Genomic DNA, 18945 nt, shown 5'->3' on the forward strand with positions numbered 1-18945 from the left:
TAAAACTAGTACCATCCATACTTCACTTGTTAATTTTTTTTCAGTAATATAATACTCTCTCCGGCCCTTTTTATAAGAAACAAAATAAAATATTTTATTAATTTTTATTAATTAACAATTAATAGATTTAAGATGCATTAATATAATTAAATATATAAATCATTAGTTATACCATTTAATGTTATGAGTATTTTTAGAATAAAATTTATATTTATTAAAAAATATAACATATTTAATTATTTTTTTTAATCTTGATGATTTAGTCGTTTCTTTCCTATAAAAAGAAACAGAGGAAATAATAACAAATCATCGTAGTCAAAATCAATTTTTCATACCGTAACTATCATGAGTCATTAATTGAAATTGTAATCGGTACATAAGTTTGATTAACATAATCTGACAAGGCAGGTTCTACATTAATATAATAAATACTAATCCTATGCTTGAACCTTTATAATTTTTTTGTGTTTTGTTCAATATTTTCAACTTTAACTTTCCTTTAAAAATAGAGATTTGGAAAGGTGAAAATTTTTTAAACTAATCAGACAAAATTATGTTTTATTTAACATGTATATTTAATTATTTTAAATATATAACCATAAATTTATTTATTTTACTTCTTTGTTTGTGAATCAAATGAAACATCTTTCTTCATTTGAATCAAACTAAGTATTAAAAAGTAAAGACGGTAGTCATTATAGTAAAGACGTTGCATAACTATTTGACTATTCAAAGATTATAGTCATCTTCACTTAAGCACATAAGAGCTATTGATAGAAAGCGACTTCTAAAATTTCAGAATGTATACATTGAGGTACTTTTATGTAACGTCCAAAAGGGTTAAATTTTGTTGTCTAACATATCTAGAATTACCATTCTCATAAAAAGAGTTAGTTTACAAAACAAACACATATCATAACGCAACAATCAAATATAGCATGAATATTTTAAAATAACTTTGCAGGAAAAAAAAAGAAAAAAATGATGACCCAATGCAAACAAGGAAAGAAGAAATTAATACAATGTTTATACTATTTCATTCCAAGGAAGAAAAATTAAAACATAGCAAACTGTGGGTCCTTTAGGACTCCCTGGTACAGTCATTCATTCCTTATAAAATTTTGATAAAGCAAGGAAACATCATTGACAATTGAAAACTCTAATGAGAAAGAAACCCATCGTTGATGATAGAAAACCCATGGAAACCACCAACAATGACATATTTATTTTGACATAAACTATTTTTTATTTTTATTATAAAAATGTCACTTTCTTTTTATTTTTAAAAAGCTGCATAGAAAATAATAAGAATAATAAAATAATTATTGTTAATTTTTTCTAAACAAATTTTAAAAAATTAAAATAAAAGTGACATTTTTATAATTAAAAATAAAAATGGAAAATATTTTTTAAAAATCCAACAGACCTAAGATTCTAAGTTTTCTGTTGCTGAGTGGTGCCATCCTCAGACATGGGATCCTTTGAAGTTTGATGTGATTTTCTGGCAGTGCCATTGTAGTGTCTGGCCCATATGATTTCCCTGTGAGGGTGATTACACCGACAGGTATAACAGCGGTTGAAAAAAGGATCAGAAATTTGTTTATTCCAACGTTTGGAGACACTTTTGAATCTGAACAAAGATTTAATGGGAAGCTGCACAAGAATTTCCACTAGAACAGGTTCTGGCAATTCACTACTGTCCTCAGGTCGGTCTTTGTTATCACCTTGATTTGCCATATTAGAAACCTTGCTTCTTGTATTGAATGCCTTCTTCACCTTCACTATCCTGCATTATCCAAGCTCTCAGTCCATATATTTATTATTGAGGAAGCATGACAATTTTATATAATAAAATAAGTGGAACTCATTTAGGGTGATTAAAGGACACACATAAGGAAAATGTATTCATTTTTAAAATCAAGTGGGTTAATTTAAATTCTCAAAAAAATTTCATTTAAATGTATGTGTAAATATAAGTTTAATTTTGTAAATGCACTTCAAAGTTTTGAATACTATATTGTACTTTAGCGTTGAAAAAAACAGTATATTAAAGACTCAGACATAACATTAAATACATAGATTAGTTGTACAACTTTATTTATTTTCTAATTTTAGAGTCTTTCTCACTTTAAAAAATATTTTTTAATAAATTTAACGTACATGTTTAATTATGAACATTACTATGCGACATAAAAAAAATTTTCTTTTAAGAAAATGAAGAGTTAGTATATTTAAGTTAAGTTCTCTTTCTTAGTACATAAAAAAAGTAAATGATGACAAAGTCAAAATAAATCGCTATAGCATTTCGCAGAGTAATAATTAATGAATACAAAATATACATTTTTTTATAAAAAAAAAATTATGAATGTACTTTTTTTATTTTCAATCCATTAAATCCTAATGTGAGTCTCAACAAGTTTTTTTATTTTTTAATTCACTCTCTTAAAAAAAAAATAACAATCAAACTCCTACTATGTATGATGGATGTTGACCTTTACATTAAAGTAACATTGGTTACTTTTTGTCACTGAATTTCCATTATTCTAAACCTAACTAACACTACTGAGTTTTTGTTAATGTTAATGTTGGCTACATGAAATTCAGATTTTTATAAGAAAATTCCTTAAATTTCCATAGATTTATCTAACGTGTAAATGATGAGTTTACCCACGAACTAAATGCACGGTTGAGGGATCCTATAATGTGAGAAAATGATATTTTTAACTTGAATAAAATTAAAAGCGAAGTCTGATAGTGTGAAAACGTTATGTTCCTTGTTATTAGATTTATCCATCCTTCGTGACTGGCTCAACAGTCTATGTGAAATGAAGTGATACACACAATGCATATACGTGACAACATATTCATCATGACGCATTTATACTTGAAAAAGAATTCATCACACGCATCACAATATTTTGTTACAAACAGGATTCGGGGTAGAGAAAAACTCCCATCTTGGAGCTTTTCTAGCTACTCGGGCCGAATAAACATTAAGACACCTGTCAGTTTTGATCATTTTCTTGAAATTCTTGAAAAATCGCATTATGTTTTTTCAAGCTAAACATATATGGGCTTCTCTTTTCGCAAATAACTCACAACAAATTGGGGGCGAAAACAAAGAACTTAAGAACTCACCAAAACCAAAGGCATGACAAAAAAGAAAGAACTCATCAATAGCAATCCATAATAACAAAATCCCATTTGCAGAACTTTTTAAATTTACATTGTATATTTTCTTTCGTTGAAAAGACATGAATAAATTGCCAACAACTGCAAATGACCGCAAACTCAGTCAAAAGTATAAACCTTATATAAGTTTTTGATCTTCTAAAAATTCTTGATTTTCGGTTAAATTCAATTCGCAACATATAACCAAGATGCACGAACAAGGAAACGGTGCTGAAATGCACTATACAGACACTGTATACATACAAGGTCAAAAAAGGAAAAATGTAGAGTTCCACATATAGACAAGGAAAGGCACAAGATATCAGATCTCAATGCTCTGACTTAACCCTCACATCTCCATTTGGCAGTACGTTTTGTGCCTGTGCCTGACGTTTCAACTCCTGCATAGATGCAACAAGGCCCGGATTTAAGTTAACCAATAAACCATAAAAAGAGAAACAATCAAGCAAACATTATGATTTTTTAGATTCACTTCAGGATTTAGTTTAGTCTTTGGGTTTCTTCTTTTTCCCAGTTAAGCCCTTTTAAAACATTTTAGCAATAAAGTAGTCCCTTGCCAAGTTGCCATTTACATTACGGTATTCAATTAACCATGTGATATAGAATGGAAAAAACACACCAGAAACCAAACCCAAGGTATTAAATTAGAGAAATTTGAAGTAGAGATGCTGACCACCCAGAATGAACTTGTAGGGCATGCAGAATAAGGGCCACAGGATGCCAGTGCCAGACCAGTACGTGAATAGTTAGGATTCACCATGGAAATAATCAAATTACCATGTGGAAGGGAGGATTGAGGAAGGCATGATCTTTTATAGAAAACGATCAGTAGAGAGATGGAAGGCAAGAAGAAATTGTGTGGGAAAGTGAGGAAGCTTTGCAAACCCTCGCATGTTCTGTAATTTCTTTCCATTTTCAGTTTCTCTAGAGTGATATCTGTATTTTTCTTCTACCTTGATATCTGAGAAGTCAGGGTGATGAAGGAACATATGTAGGAAATTAATAAACAGGTATTTGTATAGGAAACAGTGAAACAGAATCTTTTTAAAAGCATATTATATTTCACTATTTCTTATACAAATCTTGGAAAACAAGAAACATGATAAAAACAAGATGTCAATTTTGTAATTAAAAGTGAAAACAGAATATGAAAACAAAATGTTTTGTAAAACCAAACAGCCCCCCTAAGTTTTCTCTTTCGAAGCAACATTGCAAGAAAAGTAAAACAGCTTGTTTTCTGAGTGTGGATCAACTCACACCTCAGCTGCCCCTTCTTCACCAACAAGGTCAACCATTCTTTACATCTTAATGAAAGAATAACTTCTATACAGTTCAAAATCAAATAATTCCTACTTTCTTCAACACAGAAAATGACGCGGATGTCCTGGTTCAATCATATTTGCAGAAGATTGAACGCTTAATATAAACATCCTATTCCTAGGCACAGAAAAAAAAAAAGCAATAACGAGACATGATTATTGCAAGACATGGGTTCTGTCTGGGGTTTTTATTCTATTTTTTGTTATTTATTTATTTTTTTGAATGTCAATGTTTTTAAAATAAAGATAAATAAACAGTTTAGAATTAATATCACCAAATGGTACTGATATTTTAACAGTGAGTGAGTTAACATTTTAAGTTAACAGAAGGCACTATTGAAACAATTGTACAGAGTTTAAGGGGAAAGTCAGAATAAAAGTTGAAAAGTTTAGGCCAGTTACAAGCACTTTTCCCTAAAAATAACCCTTTAACTTGAGAGCACACATACATATGCATATGTATGTATGTATGTATAAAATAAGACAAAAAAAAATGAAATTGTAATCTAAACATAACATTTATCTTTGGATTCAGAAGGATTACGAGGCTTATGATGAGGCAAGTAACATTTTAACCCTCTGAATATGAGGACTATGACAGGCCACATTAAACAGTCGCAAAAACTGGGTCTGCAGCAGATGTCATTAAATCAGAAGTTCTTATATTTTCAGAACTATATTGGAAAGTAAATAGGGAGAAGGTTTTGCCTCAAAAGAAATTAATAGTAAATTGAAAGGATGTGAGGATGCTAGTGCCAATAAAATGAGATTGAATCAAGCAGGGAAGAATGGAGTATGAATAAAGTAAGAAGAAGAGCACACCCATGGAAGAGGCCATATAAGAGCTCCACCACAAATTCTACTCGAAATTGTTCATCTGAGGGCATGACAGGGAAGAACGGGGCTCCCCAATCAACAATAAAATATATAGTCGTCGTGAGAAATATAGAAGTGAAAGGAAAAGAATTTGCACTTCATTTGTGATGAAAAAAATATAAAGTCGAGGAAAAAGAAGCAGAAGAGGAAAGCAAAAGTGATTGGGGATGAATTGGAGGAAAAAGAACTGGAAATTGTGATGCATGATGTCACATTACAGGACGGAGCACCCCCTCTCTCTCTCCCCTTTCAGTAAGGGTAGCAAACGTATTTATCTTTACAAGGTATAAGTGATAAATTTGGACAAACCAATGACAATAGGAAGGTCTTTAAAGTTGAGTTCAACATTGAAAGAAAATACTAAATGAGCTATACTTACAGCAGCAGCAGTAGCACGACTCTCTCTAAAAGTTTCAACCTCGTCAGGGAAGTTCTGCTCCAATTCCTCCAAAAGATGCTTGCGCAAACTCTGCACAAACAGAAACGCTGAGTTGGACTAAAGCAGCTCATTAAATACATTTGACATAGGAAGAAAGGAATGAAAAAAAAAAAAACATATCTAACAAAAATCAAGAATAAGAATAAAACCTTTAAAGCATCAGTTTTCCCTTTGGTGATCTGATTCTTTGCAATACAATTATTTATAACATCTCTGGTAAATTCATCTGGATTTTTCCCATCATCAATTAAACTAAACACAGAAGCAAAAGAACAATTAAGATCAAATGAAAAAAAAATACGTAAAATAACTGTAGGAGCACCAATGCAAGCGACTCACTTGACAACCTCCATAGGAACCTGAATGTTACACTTCTCTGCCAATTTAACCATGTTGTCAAGCTCCACAACAAGACCATTGCTGGACAATTTAAGTAAAATAAGACCAATTTTGAGCAGGAAACAAAAGGAAATGAAAGAAGAGACGCATTAGAGTAAAAGGATCAGAGAAAGTTACATGCGTTGGAGAAGAGGCATTTGAAAGGCAGCATTGAAGGTAGAAACTGTAAGGTAAAGCTGATGGATAAGGCCCAGGGTTTTCTGAATGGAATTGCTGACCTGGTTCAGCTTCTGCATAGAATCATCAGCTCCTGTTGCAGAAGCTGCTGTGTCATTAGTTTGAGAGATCAGCGTCCCATTTCCACCATTTCCCCCCGCAACCGTACTTTGTGATGAATCCATTTGTATTTTTCTATAAGCCAAAATTTATTGAAAATTTTCAATCCAAAATGCAAACAAATAACAATAGCAAATGCTTGGTAGCCTGGAGACTGCATATCATTTTTCTTAAAATAATGTAATATGGAGCTACATGGGCCCGTAATCAACTCGGTCAAACCAGTATATACCAAACCTGTAAATTTCGTATCTAGAAAATTTTCAATAAAATTATTGCACAAGCTAAAGGTCATACTCCAAATTAAAAACTAGTATCATCACACAAGTACCTAATTAAACAAAATACCAATGAAGGTTCTATTACAAGTTCAAAACGAGCAATGTTTTGTATATATTTATCAAATGTAATTATAATCGATCATATTTGAATAGAAATCAGAAAATATAAAAGTTAAGAATGTGAGATAGCAGTACCTTTCTCCGACGTATCTGAACGGCAACGAGCTGTGATGGATTCAAAGGCAGAGAGCAGAGGAGGAGGAAGGAGGTCGTAGAGAGGAATAGCCGTAAGACTGCCAAGGGTCCAACGACGTCGCAGTCTCAGGACGATCCAAAATTCGACTATCAATTAGGGATTTCAGATTTCCGGTTTCACAAATCTCCTCTTTATTCCAATTTGTGAGTTTCCACGGCAAGTAGTGTTAACTTCAAATATTTTTTTTAAGATAAATATTTAAATTAAAAATATATTATACGATTCTTTTTAAATTTAATAAATTAAAAATTAAAAAAATCAAAATTTATCAATCCGACTTGATTTTGTCCGATCCAATCTTTGTTTTTATTTCTCTTTTTTTTGGGGCCGATCCAATTTAAGATCTCTTTATTTGTGGACAAAAACAATAGTTGTTCATTATTTTATTATTAAAAAATAGTTTTTATTTTTTTAATAAAAAATGTACATATAATATAATTATATAGGTTAAATTAATTTTTATACACTAATAGTTTGAATGGTAAGCAAATAAATTTAACTTAAGCAAAGTTTCGAATTTAACTTTTTGTATACAAATTTTTTTTAATGATAATCTTACTTCCAGTATTTAGATACGCAATTCAAGTTGGATTTCAGAATAAACGGATGAAAACAAAAAAAATTATAAATATCAATGATATTCAATAAATTAAAATTAATTTTATAAAATTCATTTGACATTCGTTACTTTAAATAAATGTTATTGGGCTTTTAGCCCGCTGAATAAGAAAAAAAAGTTGACATTAAATCAATCACGCACTTAATATCCCATGATCGAAAGAATTCGGAAGATTCTGTCACGTCAGAACCACTTTTTTTTTTCATTTTTCTTTTTAAATACGTAAACTATACTTCTTTCCTTTTTTTCTTACATCTTTTTTCCTAAAATTTCATGAATTAGATGTGTTTAGTTTTTTGTTATAATTAATATATGATTTGTTAGTATAATATTTTTTCAGTCAAGTTTAATTTCCTATTTTATAAGCTTTTCTCTATTTATAGTTTTGAAGTTCCAACTTTCTACATTTTTACTCAAATAATTAAAGATTTATGTCAAATTTGAGAAATAAAATTATGAAAATTTCAAATTAGCCCTGGTAAATCTCATCATGGTTATATTTATATAAAATTTGAGTTTTCAGTAGGTAAATAATCAAATTGAAGTGTAAAAATGAGTGCCTTCTCAACGAGGTTTCCTTCTATACTCCTTTGCTGCTATTTCCTTCCTTCAAGACAGGGAGATCCAATAAATCAAAATCATAATCAATAAAAACTCAAATGTTTCTATGCCTAAGCATCTTGCGTCATCATTGTTTTTTTCTTACTCAAAGTAGTCACTGTAAAATTATAATAGTTAAGCTTATTTAATCATAATGAGTGAGAATCCAAGTATCTTAAAAGTGAGTATTGTCAATTTTTTTAATATATTTTTATAAACATTGAATTTTTTTCAATTTAATTATTATTTTAAAAATTTTCATTCAACAAATGAAGTCTATAAAATTTTAACAATTTAAGAACTAATTAACATTTTATTAATTAATTTAATTTCAATAGATATTATACTTTTAAAAATATAGATAAGTATAGACTATAAAATGTCATATCTAAGAAATATTAAATTCATTTAAACTTTTATATCCATAAACATTACAATAAAATTGTATAATCTAATGATTAGATGTATTATATTATTCCATAAAAAATTGTAAAGTGAAATAAATGTTCAAAATTCTCTTAAAGTGACAATATAATATATAATTAATAAAGTATGATAAATGTTCAAACTCATGCATTTAATAATTTTATATGAATGATAAATTTTATAAATTTAACTGTCAATTTTTAAAAATTAATTTAATATGTAATTTAATAGGCTGCACACTAGAGCATATTCATAAAAGTAAAAAAAAAAAAAAACACGTTGAGAAAAGTAAATAGTTTGTACATAATTGATATTATTGAATGTAAATAATTTTATTAGGTTGACCATCAAAATGGTTAAACTTTTTCTCAGTTCATTCATGCAGACAAACAGATTACAATTATAGTATAATACTCACTAACAATGCAAGATAAAAGTTTAACTAAACGTTTATTAAATAAACTCTTATTACATATCGAGTCTGTACTAAATTAGAACACGAGATTTATTGACATAAATTTAAACAAAAAACTTATTTATTATATATATATAATATAATATTATTCGTAAGTTCTTTCAATCGTACCCAAAATATTAAACTTAAGGAAGCATTAAAGAGCTTACAGGGCATATTCAATCCCCTGCAGTTCAAAAAAGTAATCGTCCTAATGCAAAAAAAGAAGATAGTCTATGGAATATCAATAAATTTACAACTTATACTTATAAAATGACATTTTAACTCCTTAAACTATCAAATGACAATCATTTTAGACTCAGGACTTATAAAACAACAGTTACTTTTATCCTTAAATTACAACTATGACTAAAATCATTTATATTTAATAATTTCATGGACTAAAATAATATTTTTTGTAATTTTAAAGACTAACGTACCTTTTTATAATTTAGGCACTAATTCAGTTAATTACTCTGATAAAAAAAATTGCGGGTAGTTGGGAGACAAGGTGAGGCCATGGCAGCACGGAAACCTGTTGTTTTAGCAAGATCATTATATAGAAAGTTAAATTTTTGCCAGAAGCAGAAAGTTCTGCGACACACATGAAGTAGAAGTCTCGGTACTTAAATATGTACATAATATGTTCATACAGATCCCATGAGGATATAATATAACGCAACCAGACTCGGTTTTGTGAGTCTAGCTAGACTCTTGATAGATAGGGTAGGCAATAGAGGAACACTGACAACTTAAAATGTCATTCCATTATGCCATACAACAGCTAGTAGTATAAAACGGCATTACTCCGTGAGTAGCATAGGAATTTCATCCACTGGATCAGGAAGCTGCAAGTTGCAATACATTTATACAAGTTAGTTTCTCTCTCGCAGCACAAGAACTGCATAATCAAAAAATACTAAGGCTAAATGAATGAGGATATGCAGAGAGGGGGGGGGGGGATGAAAAATGCTGCAGATGATAGTGAGTTTTATGATCTTATAGTCAAAGTAAATAGTAAGTGTATGCCTCTAATTTGTGGAGAAGTTGAAGGTTTGAGAAACAATGCACGCGTACAAGGGCAACAGATGATTGGAAAGCCACCACTCACTCGCTCAGACCACATTGCAGACACAAAAACTCATGAGGGAGGTTGAGGAGTCCTAATATTTAGTCAATTAGTACATATGAACACTCATATTTGGCCCATGCTAGAGTGAATTTTGTAAGGTTATAAGCTATGACTCCACTTCAGCATGGTAGTGGGGCATCCAATCCAAGTGAAGCCTTATGGCTTAACCCAACAATATACTTCAATTATGTACTAATTACTTCCCCTGCATCGTTCGAGTCCTTTGCCCATATCGTGTGTTGATAAATACGTAGTCAACAAGTTAATTTGAATAATTATAAACAAACACTTACATTACAGGAGAAGAAAATAAAATAAATCAAGAAAATGAATCAAATCAAATCTCTCGTACAAGTAAAAGTCAATCCTCACCTTTTTCATCACTTCACCATAAACTAGTATAAACTTAGGCCTAAGTCATAAAATACACACCCATCTGTGAACCCTAACGCTATAAGTAACACAAATCACACATTTCCAGAGCATCAAATAAAAACAGATAGACGAGTTTAAACACGAAATTGAAGAAGAAGAGAGAGGAAACCTGAATTGAAGGAAGACGGCAACGAGAAGAGGAGAGAGAGTTGCGGCATGAACGAACGGTTTTGAACTGATCAAGATCGAGTTTCTTGTTGATGATGCCAACTTGGAAGTAGATGTTATCGGAGGGAGGCAAATCGACCCTGATCTCATCAACGTTGAACCAAAGCAAGAGACGCTGAACCTGTATTCCCTTAAGGTTGGTGATGGAGCCGTAGTTGAGCTTCCCCGTTATCTTCGTCTCGTAGTAGACCAAGTAATCGAACTGAACGTAGCACGGCTTCTCCAAAACGACGACGAATCGGCCGTCCTCCTCCAGCATGTAGTCGGTGACCGTGTTCGGTAACAGACCACTGGGGAGGCCGTACTTTGGGAGTATCTCGTACACGCTCTCTTTCGCCCTGCAACTCCAAACACTAAACACGCTCAAACTCAAGATCACCGTGACAAACACGCGCCACTTTTTCGTGGTGGTTGTTCCCATCGTTGCTTCCTTCCTCTCAATTTTCCAGAAAGGGATCAGAGTTTCAATTTTAAACACCAACCCTCCCCGATAACTTCTAACTCTTTCTTCTTTCCTAAAATTATTCACTTTTTCTCTCTCTCTTTTTATTTTAATTGTTTAATAATTAAAAATTGTTTTTCTTTCCTTCTTTATTATCGTTATCGTCACTGTCCACATCCACTACCAAACACAAATGGGTACTGCCGTATGGATCCACGAAGCCAAACACCCCCACCCTAATTATGCTTTTAAGGTCTACCCTTGAAATCATCTTTAGAATATTAATAATGGAAAACAAAACAATTTGTTCCCTTCTGTCATTTTTTATATGCCAAACATTGTGCTGTAGATTTAGAAAAATCAAAATAAATTACTTTCAACAGTTCAGAATTTAAAAGAAAAAATCTAATTAAATTATATAAATAATTTAGATTTTTTGAAAATTTTATTGAAATATTAATAAAGAATAAAACTTCGTAACTTTCAAAAAAATGTCTGATAGAATTTTGTCGCACTTTAAAAAACCGTATCTTATTATGAAAGAACAAATTATATGAAAATAATAAGGTCAGAAATCTTAAAACGACCCAACCTTTTTTATTTATTTCAACTTAATAATTTATTGCTCGGTCTCAATTTTTTATCTTATCACTGCTGATGAAAAATAAATAAAATATGGATTAGCACATGATAGTCGGTAGAATATAAAAATCCGTAAGATATTATTATTTATGTGTACGGAAGACGGTTTGCAAAGATTATAGATAAAGAAGATTTCTCTTGAATGTGTCTCATATTTTTTGGAGAATTGTTATTAAACCTATTTTCTTAGGTTTACTAATTAATTATGGTATTTAAATTAATAATATAATTTATTGTTTCTGTAATAGTTTTAAGAATTTTTAACTTATTTATTTTTAATATGTTCATTGTTTTATTTTAAATATAATATTTTATTGTATATTGATTTAAATTTTTATTGATTTTGTCTTTAAATTTATTGACTTACTTATTTTTTTAGGTTGAGTTAGTGTTGATTGTAGTAAAAAAAAAATATTTATTAATTATTTTGATAGGTATAATATAGTCTTTGTGATTACATATAAATTGAATTGTATTTTTTAATGGTATTTTAAATCAAAAAAAATCTAAAATTATATTATTCTAAACTTCTGTAAATAATTATCACTTATTAATAAAGAAAAAACTATTTTATGAACTAATTGATATTTAAACTGACGAAATTACTTTGTTATAACTATATATAAGTATATATTTATTTTATTTTATTTATTAAATATTAATTTTTTTCTCTGTATATATAAATTTTGAATTCTTTTTAAATTCTCTAATAATATATGTTTTACTTATAAAAAAATTATAAATTTAATTAAAATATATTATCATTTAATCATAGATTATTATATCAACCAATTTTTTAAATTTTATAATAATAACATTAAAAAGTATTTTTATCAAATGATTTACTCAGTTAAAAATATAAAAATTAAGTAACATTATATCAAAATTAAACTTATAAACTACTTTATAGAAAACTTTTCATAAACTCGTGGGGCGCGGGGCATTATCAGCAATAATAAATTCATCTCTAAAATAAAAAGTATATTACATTTGTGATATATTGGACGGATAGATCTTGTATATAACATCTATCACTACAGGCGATCAGTTACTCTTTATATATAATAAAATAAATAAGATAATATAATAATTAAAATTTTAAGTTTTTTTCTTTCTTTATAAACTACAAATATCCTGGAGTTCTATTTTAAGTTGAGTTGTACACTAAAGAGAAATAAAATTAAGAATCCAATTACATTGAAAGTTAAATCTATTTTATTTCAAAAATAGTCTAAAACCCATTTGTTAAAAAATATTTTGTTCGTTAAATTTTTAATAAAAATCATTTTATTTGATAAAGTATTAAAAATAAATAATTATTTATATTTTTTAAACTCTACTTTAACTAATATTTTGTTGAAAGGTTACTTTTTTAATTACCGATTAAAAATTAGTTGTTTATAATATTTTATTAATTTATTATTTTTAAAATCTTAATACTTTTATCTCGTTTATAAAAAAAAAATTTAAACTGCTTTTATTATTAACGCCCTCTAAAATATAAAAAAAATAATTTAATGTTATTTTTTTATAACATAAAATTATAAAAAATTAGTATAAATTAATTCAGTTTGTTTTTTATTTTAATCCTTTAACTTACAAAAGTATTTATAATAAAAATATTATTATTAATTTTGTTAAAAAAATTATATATATATATATATATATATTCTATAAATTCAGATAAAAACATGGTACATTTTAGCAAAACTTTCAATTGCTTATTTTTCTTTATTTTGTCTTCATCAGCATATCACGATACATCTTTATCCATTCTCTCTTCCTCCTTAATTTCTTCGTTCCTTTCATCTGTTCTGAATGGTAGATTTTATGGACCCATAGGATCGTACCTCATTAAAACACAATTGTAAGGGTTGCCAAATCTTTTCACATGGTGAGTCGACCATTTTCACAAATCTCAATCCTTCAACCAATCTTGGAGACAAAAAAAAAGAAGAAAAAAAGTCATCAATTTAAATTTTGACAGATGCAAGTTGAAAAAGACACAGGAAGAATATAGAAATATTACAGAACAACCATTGTAGCAAACCCTAGAGTTGACTAACTACAGTAGCTAAATTGAAAATTGATATGAAAACATAGCGAGACAGAGAGAGCAAAATCTTGCTTTAATCAAATAATTCATGCTGCTCTTGATAATTGATATATATTCATTTTTTTCCTCAGCTAAATAATGATCAAGTAATAACATAACAATATTAATAAATTAATAATTTTTATAATTTTTTTTATGTGTGACACGTTACTGGAATCCTACACACCCTTCACGTTGGGAGCGGAATAAGATAAAAGGAAAAAAAATAAAAAGCAGGAAAAGAAATGAAAATAAAATGGAAAGATAAGAGAGGAACGTTCTAATTTTGCCATTATTTTTATATGCAAACTCGTGGAATGCGTGGCCCCGCCAAAAATTACCAACGACGAAACCGAGAAATCAACTGCGACTTTTCTTCAAAAGTTGGTCTCCAATAAAGTCAGGTAGGTGGAAAAGCAGTTAGGTGGATATGTACCGTTTGGAGTCTAAAAAAAATTCTGTAAATAAAATACAATTTAGAAAATAAATAACGAATTAATGTCTGACATGTTTAAATATTTAGTAATAATTTTTACTTTTTGCCAAAACTAACACTAGATTAGAAAAGTGCTTTGTAATAATTATTTAAAATGAATTTCATTTTTTTTATAAAATTATTTGGATAACTTGAGTCTATTTATTTTTTATTCAATTAATTTTGTTTTGTAGAAAAGATAAAGGAAAGCACACAACCAAAGAGAGCATGGAAGGCTCAGGCGGTGCTCTACACTTCACCGGCATATCCCCACGCGCCCTTATCTTGTTTTTGTGTTTGTTATGCTCAACGATTCGAATCGTATCCACAGGAACAAGAAAGGACATCCACGAGCTACTCCCTGAATACGGTTTCCCAAAGGGTATAATTCCGAACAACGTAGAATCGTACACCCTCTCTTCCGATGGTTCATTCACGATCCAACTCAAAACCCCTTGCTACGTCCATTTCCACCTCCAATTGGAACAAGAGGTTCAGGTGGTCTACTACCACACCCAAATCACCGGCGTACTCAGTTACGGCTCCCTTCGCCACGTGTCAGGTATTCAGGCCCAAAAGCTCTTCCTATGGCTCTCCGTAACGGGAATTGAGGCCCACCGTGACGTGCTCGAGTTCTTCGTTGGAGCTTTGTCCCAGAAACTACCTGCCACTCAGTTCCAGGATGTTCCTGCGTGCTCCCGCACTCGATCCCACCCAATAACCCTTCTCTATCCTTTCTGAACCTTCACTCCCACTTTTGTTCAATTTTATTATTTCAAAATTTAACTTTCTGTTCTGTTCATTTATTTTCCCTTTCTGTACATGATAGAATCATAATATTGCAAATGTCATCAAATTAGTTACATTAAATAAGCATTTTAATTTTTAAAGCAAGTGAAGTGTTGATTTTATTCTTAAGAGTAGTTTGGGCAAAAAATTCAATTGATGAAAATATAATCAAATAAATTTTTTAAGTTTTAAATAAAATTCTAGTCTTCGTGTTTATCGGTGACGTGTTTTTTTTAATTCATTTTTTACATAAAAAATTGTTATAATTTAATCTTTATATAAATAAATATTTTTTAATTAATTATTACCTTTCAAATATATATTAATGACATTAATTTAAAATAATTAAAATGTAGAAAAAAATATTTGTGTAAGAACTAAAATATAAATATTTAATTATAAAAAATAATTTATAAATACATATCAATTATAAAAATGAAATATGTATCATAAAAAATTTTTGTTAGGGTTAAAAATAAAAATAAATAATAATATAATTTTATTAAAAAATATATTTATTATATTTTTATAAATTTAATATAATAACTTTGTACTTTCAGTCTTTAACAAAATAAAAAAAAAAATTATAGATTTCTTAAGAAAAAATAAACTAGATACTTGATAAAATTACAAAATTTTAAAAGATTAAACTTATATTTATAAATAAACTTATATTTTTTATAGCTCTACATCTTAAAATTAGTAATTTTTTGTTTATAATTTTTTTTAAAAAATATTATATAGAAGGTGATATACAATAAAGTTATAAAAAAATTAAACGTTAATATTTGATTTATCATTTAAAAGTAAAATAAAAAAGTATTAATTATAACTTTTAATAAAACTTTATTAAAATGAAATCTATTTATATTCATTTTTATGACTTTAACATATAAATGAATTATTTTTCAATTTAAAAACTTCTTACATTAATATTTAAATTCAACTTAAAAAATTAAAGTTAACACAATTTTATATAACAAAGTAAAGTTTTTTATTAATTAATAATTAAGCATGTGTTGAATATAAGATTAATAAAACTTAAATAAAAAATTTTAAATTAATTTTTTATGTTTATCTATTATTAAATATTCAAATAAAATAAAAATATGAAAAATAATATTTTTAATATATATCATATTTTTATAAAATATTTAAAAAATTACTGGAATATGAAACTAGATATAAATTTGTTTTAAAATATAACTTTTAAAATTTTAAAAATATGATACTTACAAATTAGTCTTGTAATTAACATTTAAATTTTATTATTTATATAAATAGATTTCTGTACGTTTTAATTTTTTATTTAATATCTTTAATTTGATTTAAATGATTTTTATGAAAAAATACACGGTTATTATATTAAAGCTATAAAAATATAATAAATATTTTATTTTTAATAAAATTTTATTATTATTAGCTACTTATTTTTATTTTTAAGAGTTAAAATTAATAAAATCTATAAAAAATACTTGATTTTTTAATGTAAAAATTATATAAAAAAATATTAAATATAAATTAAATTTATAATATAATAATGTTTTAAATATTTGAATCATCAAATTAAATATTGAAATATTTAAATAGTTAGTATGCTAGTTTTTAAAAATTTGTATAGTAAAATTATTTTCTTATCATCACTCTTTAATTATACATAAGAATTAATTTAAATTTTTTTTTATCTAAAGACGAATTTATTATCAAATTAAATTACTATTATTTATTTATTTCTGTTTTAATTTTTTAAATTAATACGATAACATTTTAAATATTTGAAGCATTGATTTAAATTCATTAATTTAATGATAAAATATTTAAAAAATTAATATGGTGACAATTAATGTAGGGTCACATCATACCAATCACCTGCAAAAATATGCATATAATAAAAACTTCATCATTCATACTTATATTAAACTGGCAAAGAAAATGAATATCACTTACCTCAAGTTGCTGAAGAATCATTCATAATCCAAGACAAAACATATCCGAAAATTGCGCTAAGACCCTAAATCAAAGTCAAAATGGTGAGGGACGAAAATAGAGACAAAGACCAGAGTATATTAAAAACTTAATCCAACTTTAATTAGGATGAAATGACATCACCTTTCATGTAAACAGTTCATGTGATAGTTAACAACATACACAAGCATTTAGAATGCCACTTTGATAATCTTATTTAACACAAATTATCGCTTTTTTAGTCACTAATTTGTATATATTTACTTGGAGGATATTGTTTTCAGAGAGACTTGATTGGCCTTTTTTTTTAATGTGTTTGCTTAAATTTCAAAAAAATCGATTATAATTAGATATCCTTTTCTTACTCAATATTGCACACTCCGAGTAACAGGTTTAATTTTTCTTAATAAATTTTGTATCAATAAAATAATTTCTCAACTACATTTTACAGATATAATAAATTTAAAGATTTCGTTAACATTAATCTTTGAAGTTGAGTTTAAATATTTATAAATAAAAAAAATTATGAAAAAAATATAGTTATTATATTAAAACTATAAAAATATAATAAATAATTTTTTTAATAAATAAATTTTTAAACCAGATTTTGGACTACTTGAAATTATTCAAATATGCGTCTAAAACTATAAAGAAGACGAAAAACTTCCTCTAAATTCTTGACCATACGTATGAATCCATGGTGGCTCTAATTTTATTTTATTTTTTTAATAGTCAATTTACATTTACTATTGGCAGTTGGATAACTGAGCTACTTTTCCGGTTTCATAATTATAGTTGAAGTTTCTTTACGCCAATACCATACGACTACGTTTGATGATGACCATGATGGACGATTTCACACGCAAACTTCCTATTTTTTCTTTTAATTTAAATATATTAATAATATATATTATCATTTATTATAAATTGTCATACAGGTTGACGTTGTTAGATTTTATAATAATTACTTTGAAAATCATACATAATTACTATTATTAAAAATTTTAAACCAACAATAATTAAAATTAATTTCTTTTTTAATTGTTAGGCACATAAATAAACGAGAGCTTTACCCTTCAAAGTGGTTGTTCCATAGCACCCCTCATACTATTTCTTTTTCTTTCACTCCTTATGTATATTCTCTCTCTCTAACTATGCAAAATACTAAATATTTTATTTTTATTATAATTGAAAAAATGTAAAATTGTTATAAGAAAGCCTTATTGGGTGGTGTGGCTCTATCATGTGTGATAGATATAATTTGAAAAATATGTATAAAATATAAATAAAAAGGAAATAGAGAGAGGAAACAAAAAGGGTCCATGAATGAACCCTTTTTCTACGTTGCTTCACCGTTAGAACTCGAAAGTTTCTAGCTTACAAGTTAATGAAAGGAAGGTTTGGGGTGTGGTGGCTCCATGTTATGTAGCCCCAAAGTATATGAAGTTTGCAACTAACTATGCATTATCTAATAATAGTTTGCATCATATATCTTTACCAGTGGTCAATTATGGCTACCGATTCAAACACGTAAAGAATCTTTACATAGTTGCCATCAAAATATTTTATTTGAAGTCGCGTTTACCTCAATAAGCAATAGCACAAAAATACAATGCCTTTGGCAAGTTGGGTAATATTAAATAGGTGCCACTTACAAACCCAAGT

The 18945-nt window shown here is 27.8% G+C and overlaps 3 protein-coding genes across 5 annotated transcripts; 1 reads left to right on the forward strand and 2 right to left on the reverse strand.

Annotated features, from left to right (window-relative positions):
- Positions 1–3155: 3155 nt before the first annotated feature.
- Positions 3156–7183, reverse strand: LOC113858728 (mediator of RNA polymerase II transcription subunit 10b-like). 3 transcript variants are annotated; one of them, XR_003503423.1, is made up of 7 exons: positions 6978–7183; positions 6343–6576; positions 6166–6246; positions 5976–6078; positions 5767–5856; positions 3866–4153; positions 3289–3572 (listed from the first exon to the last, which is right to left on the reverse strand). XR_003503423.1 is itself a non-coding variant. In XM_027491464.1 (6 exons), exons 2-6 carry the CDS (start codon positions 6564–6566, stop codon positions 3501–3503), a joined length of 570 nt encoding a protein of 189 aa, XP_027347265.1. In that variant the 5' UTR covers positions 6567–6576; positions 6978–7161; the 3' UTR covers positions 3156–3500. The 3 variants fall into 3 exon arrangements, 2 of the variants coding, with proteins under 2 accessions (XP_027347265.1, XP_027347266.1); XM_027491464.1 differs by lacking the exon at positions 3866–4153 and having other exon boundaries at positions 3156–3572; positions 6978–7161; XM_027491465.1 differs by lacking the exon at positions 3866–4153 and having other exon boundaries at positions 6343–6475; positions 6978–7161.
- Positions 7184–9687: 2504 nt separating this feature from the next.
- Positions 9688–11469, reverse strand: LOC113860138. The gene is made up of 2 exons (XM_027492803.1): positions 10814–11469; positions 9688–9985 (listed from the first exon to the last, which is right to left on the reverse strand). The coding sequence occupies exons 1-2, from the start codon at positions 11291–11293 to the stop codon at positions 9941–9943; spliced, it is 525 nt and encodes a 174-aa protein (XP_027348604.1). The 5' UTR covers positions 11294–11469; the 3' UTR covers positions 9688–9940.
- A 3285-nt stretch (positions 11470–14754) lies between these two features.
- On the forward strand, positions 14755–15275 carry LOC113859988 (uncharacterized protein At5g01610). Its single transcript, XM_027492628.1, has one exon. The coding sequence runs from the start codon at positions 14755–14757 to the stop codon at positions 15265–15267; it is 513 nt and encodes a 170-aa protein (XP_027348429.1). The 3' UTR covers positions 15268–15275.
- The last annotated feature ends 3670 nt before the right edge of the window (positions 15276–18945 follow it).

Source organism: Abrus precatorius, unplaced genomic scaffold, assembly GCF_003935025.1.
Source record: "Abrus precatorius isolate BTA unplaced genomic scaffold, Abrus_2018 Scaffold2, whole genome shotgun sequence".
Classification (NCBI taxonomy): Eukaryota; Viridiplantae; Streptophyta; class Magnoliopsida; order Fabales; family Fabaceae; genus Abrus; species Abrus precatorius.

Coding starts and splice junctions, on each gene's coding strand:
- LOC113858728 (XM_027491464.1), bottom strand. CDS start 6,566: ATGGATTCATCACAAAGTACGGTTGCGGGGGGAAATGGTGGAAATGGG. Junction 5,857..5,975: donor GGAAAACTGATGCTTTAAAG/GTTTTATTCTTA, acceptor CTGTTTGTGCAG/AGTTTGCGCAAGCATCTTTT. Junction 3,573..5,766: donor GTCGTGCTACTGCTGCTGCT/GTAAGTATAGCT, acceptor GCATCTATGCAG/GAGTTGAAACGTCAGGCACA.
- LOC113860138 (XM_027492803.1), bottom strand. CDS start 11,293: ATGGGAACAACCACCACGAAAAAGTGGCGCGTGTTTGTCACGGTGATC. Junction 9,986..10,813: donor GCCGTCTTCCTTCAATTCAG/GTTTCCTCTCTC, acceptor TGCAACTTGCAG/CTTCCTGATCCAGTGGATGA.
- LOC113859988 (XM_027492628.1), top strand. CDS start 14,755: ATGGAAGGCTCAGGCGGTGCTCTACACTTCACCGGCATATCCCCACGC.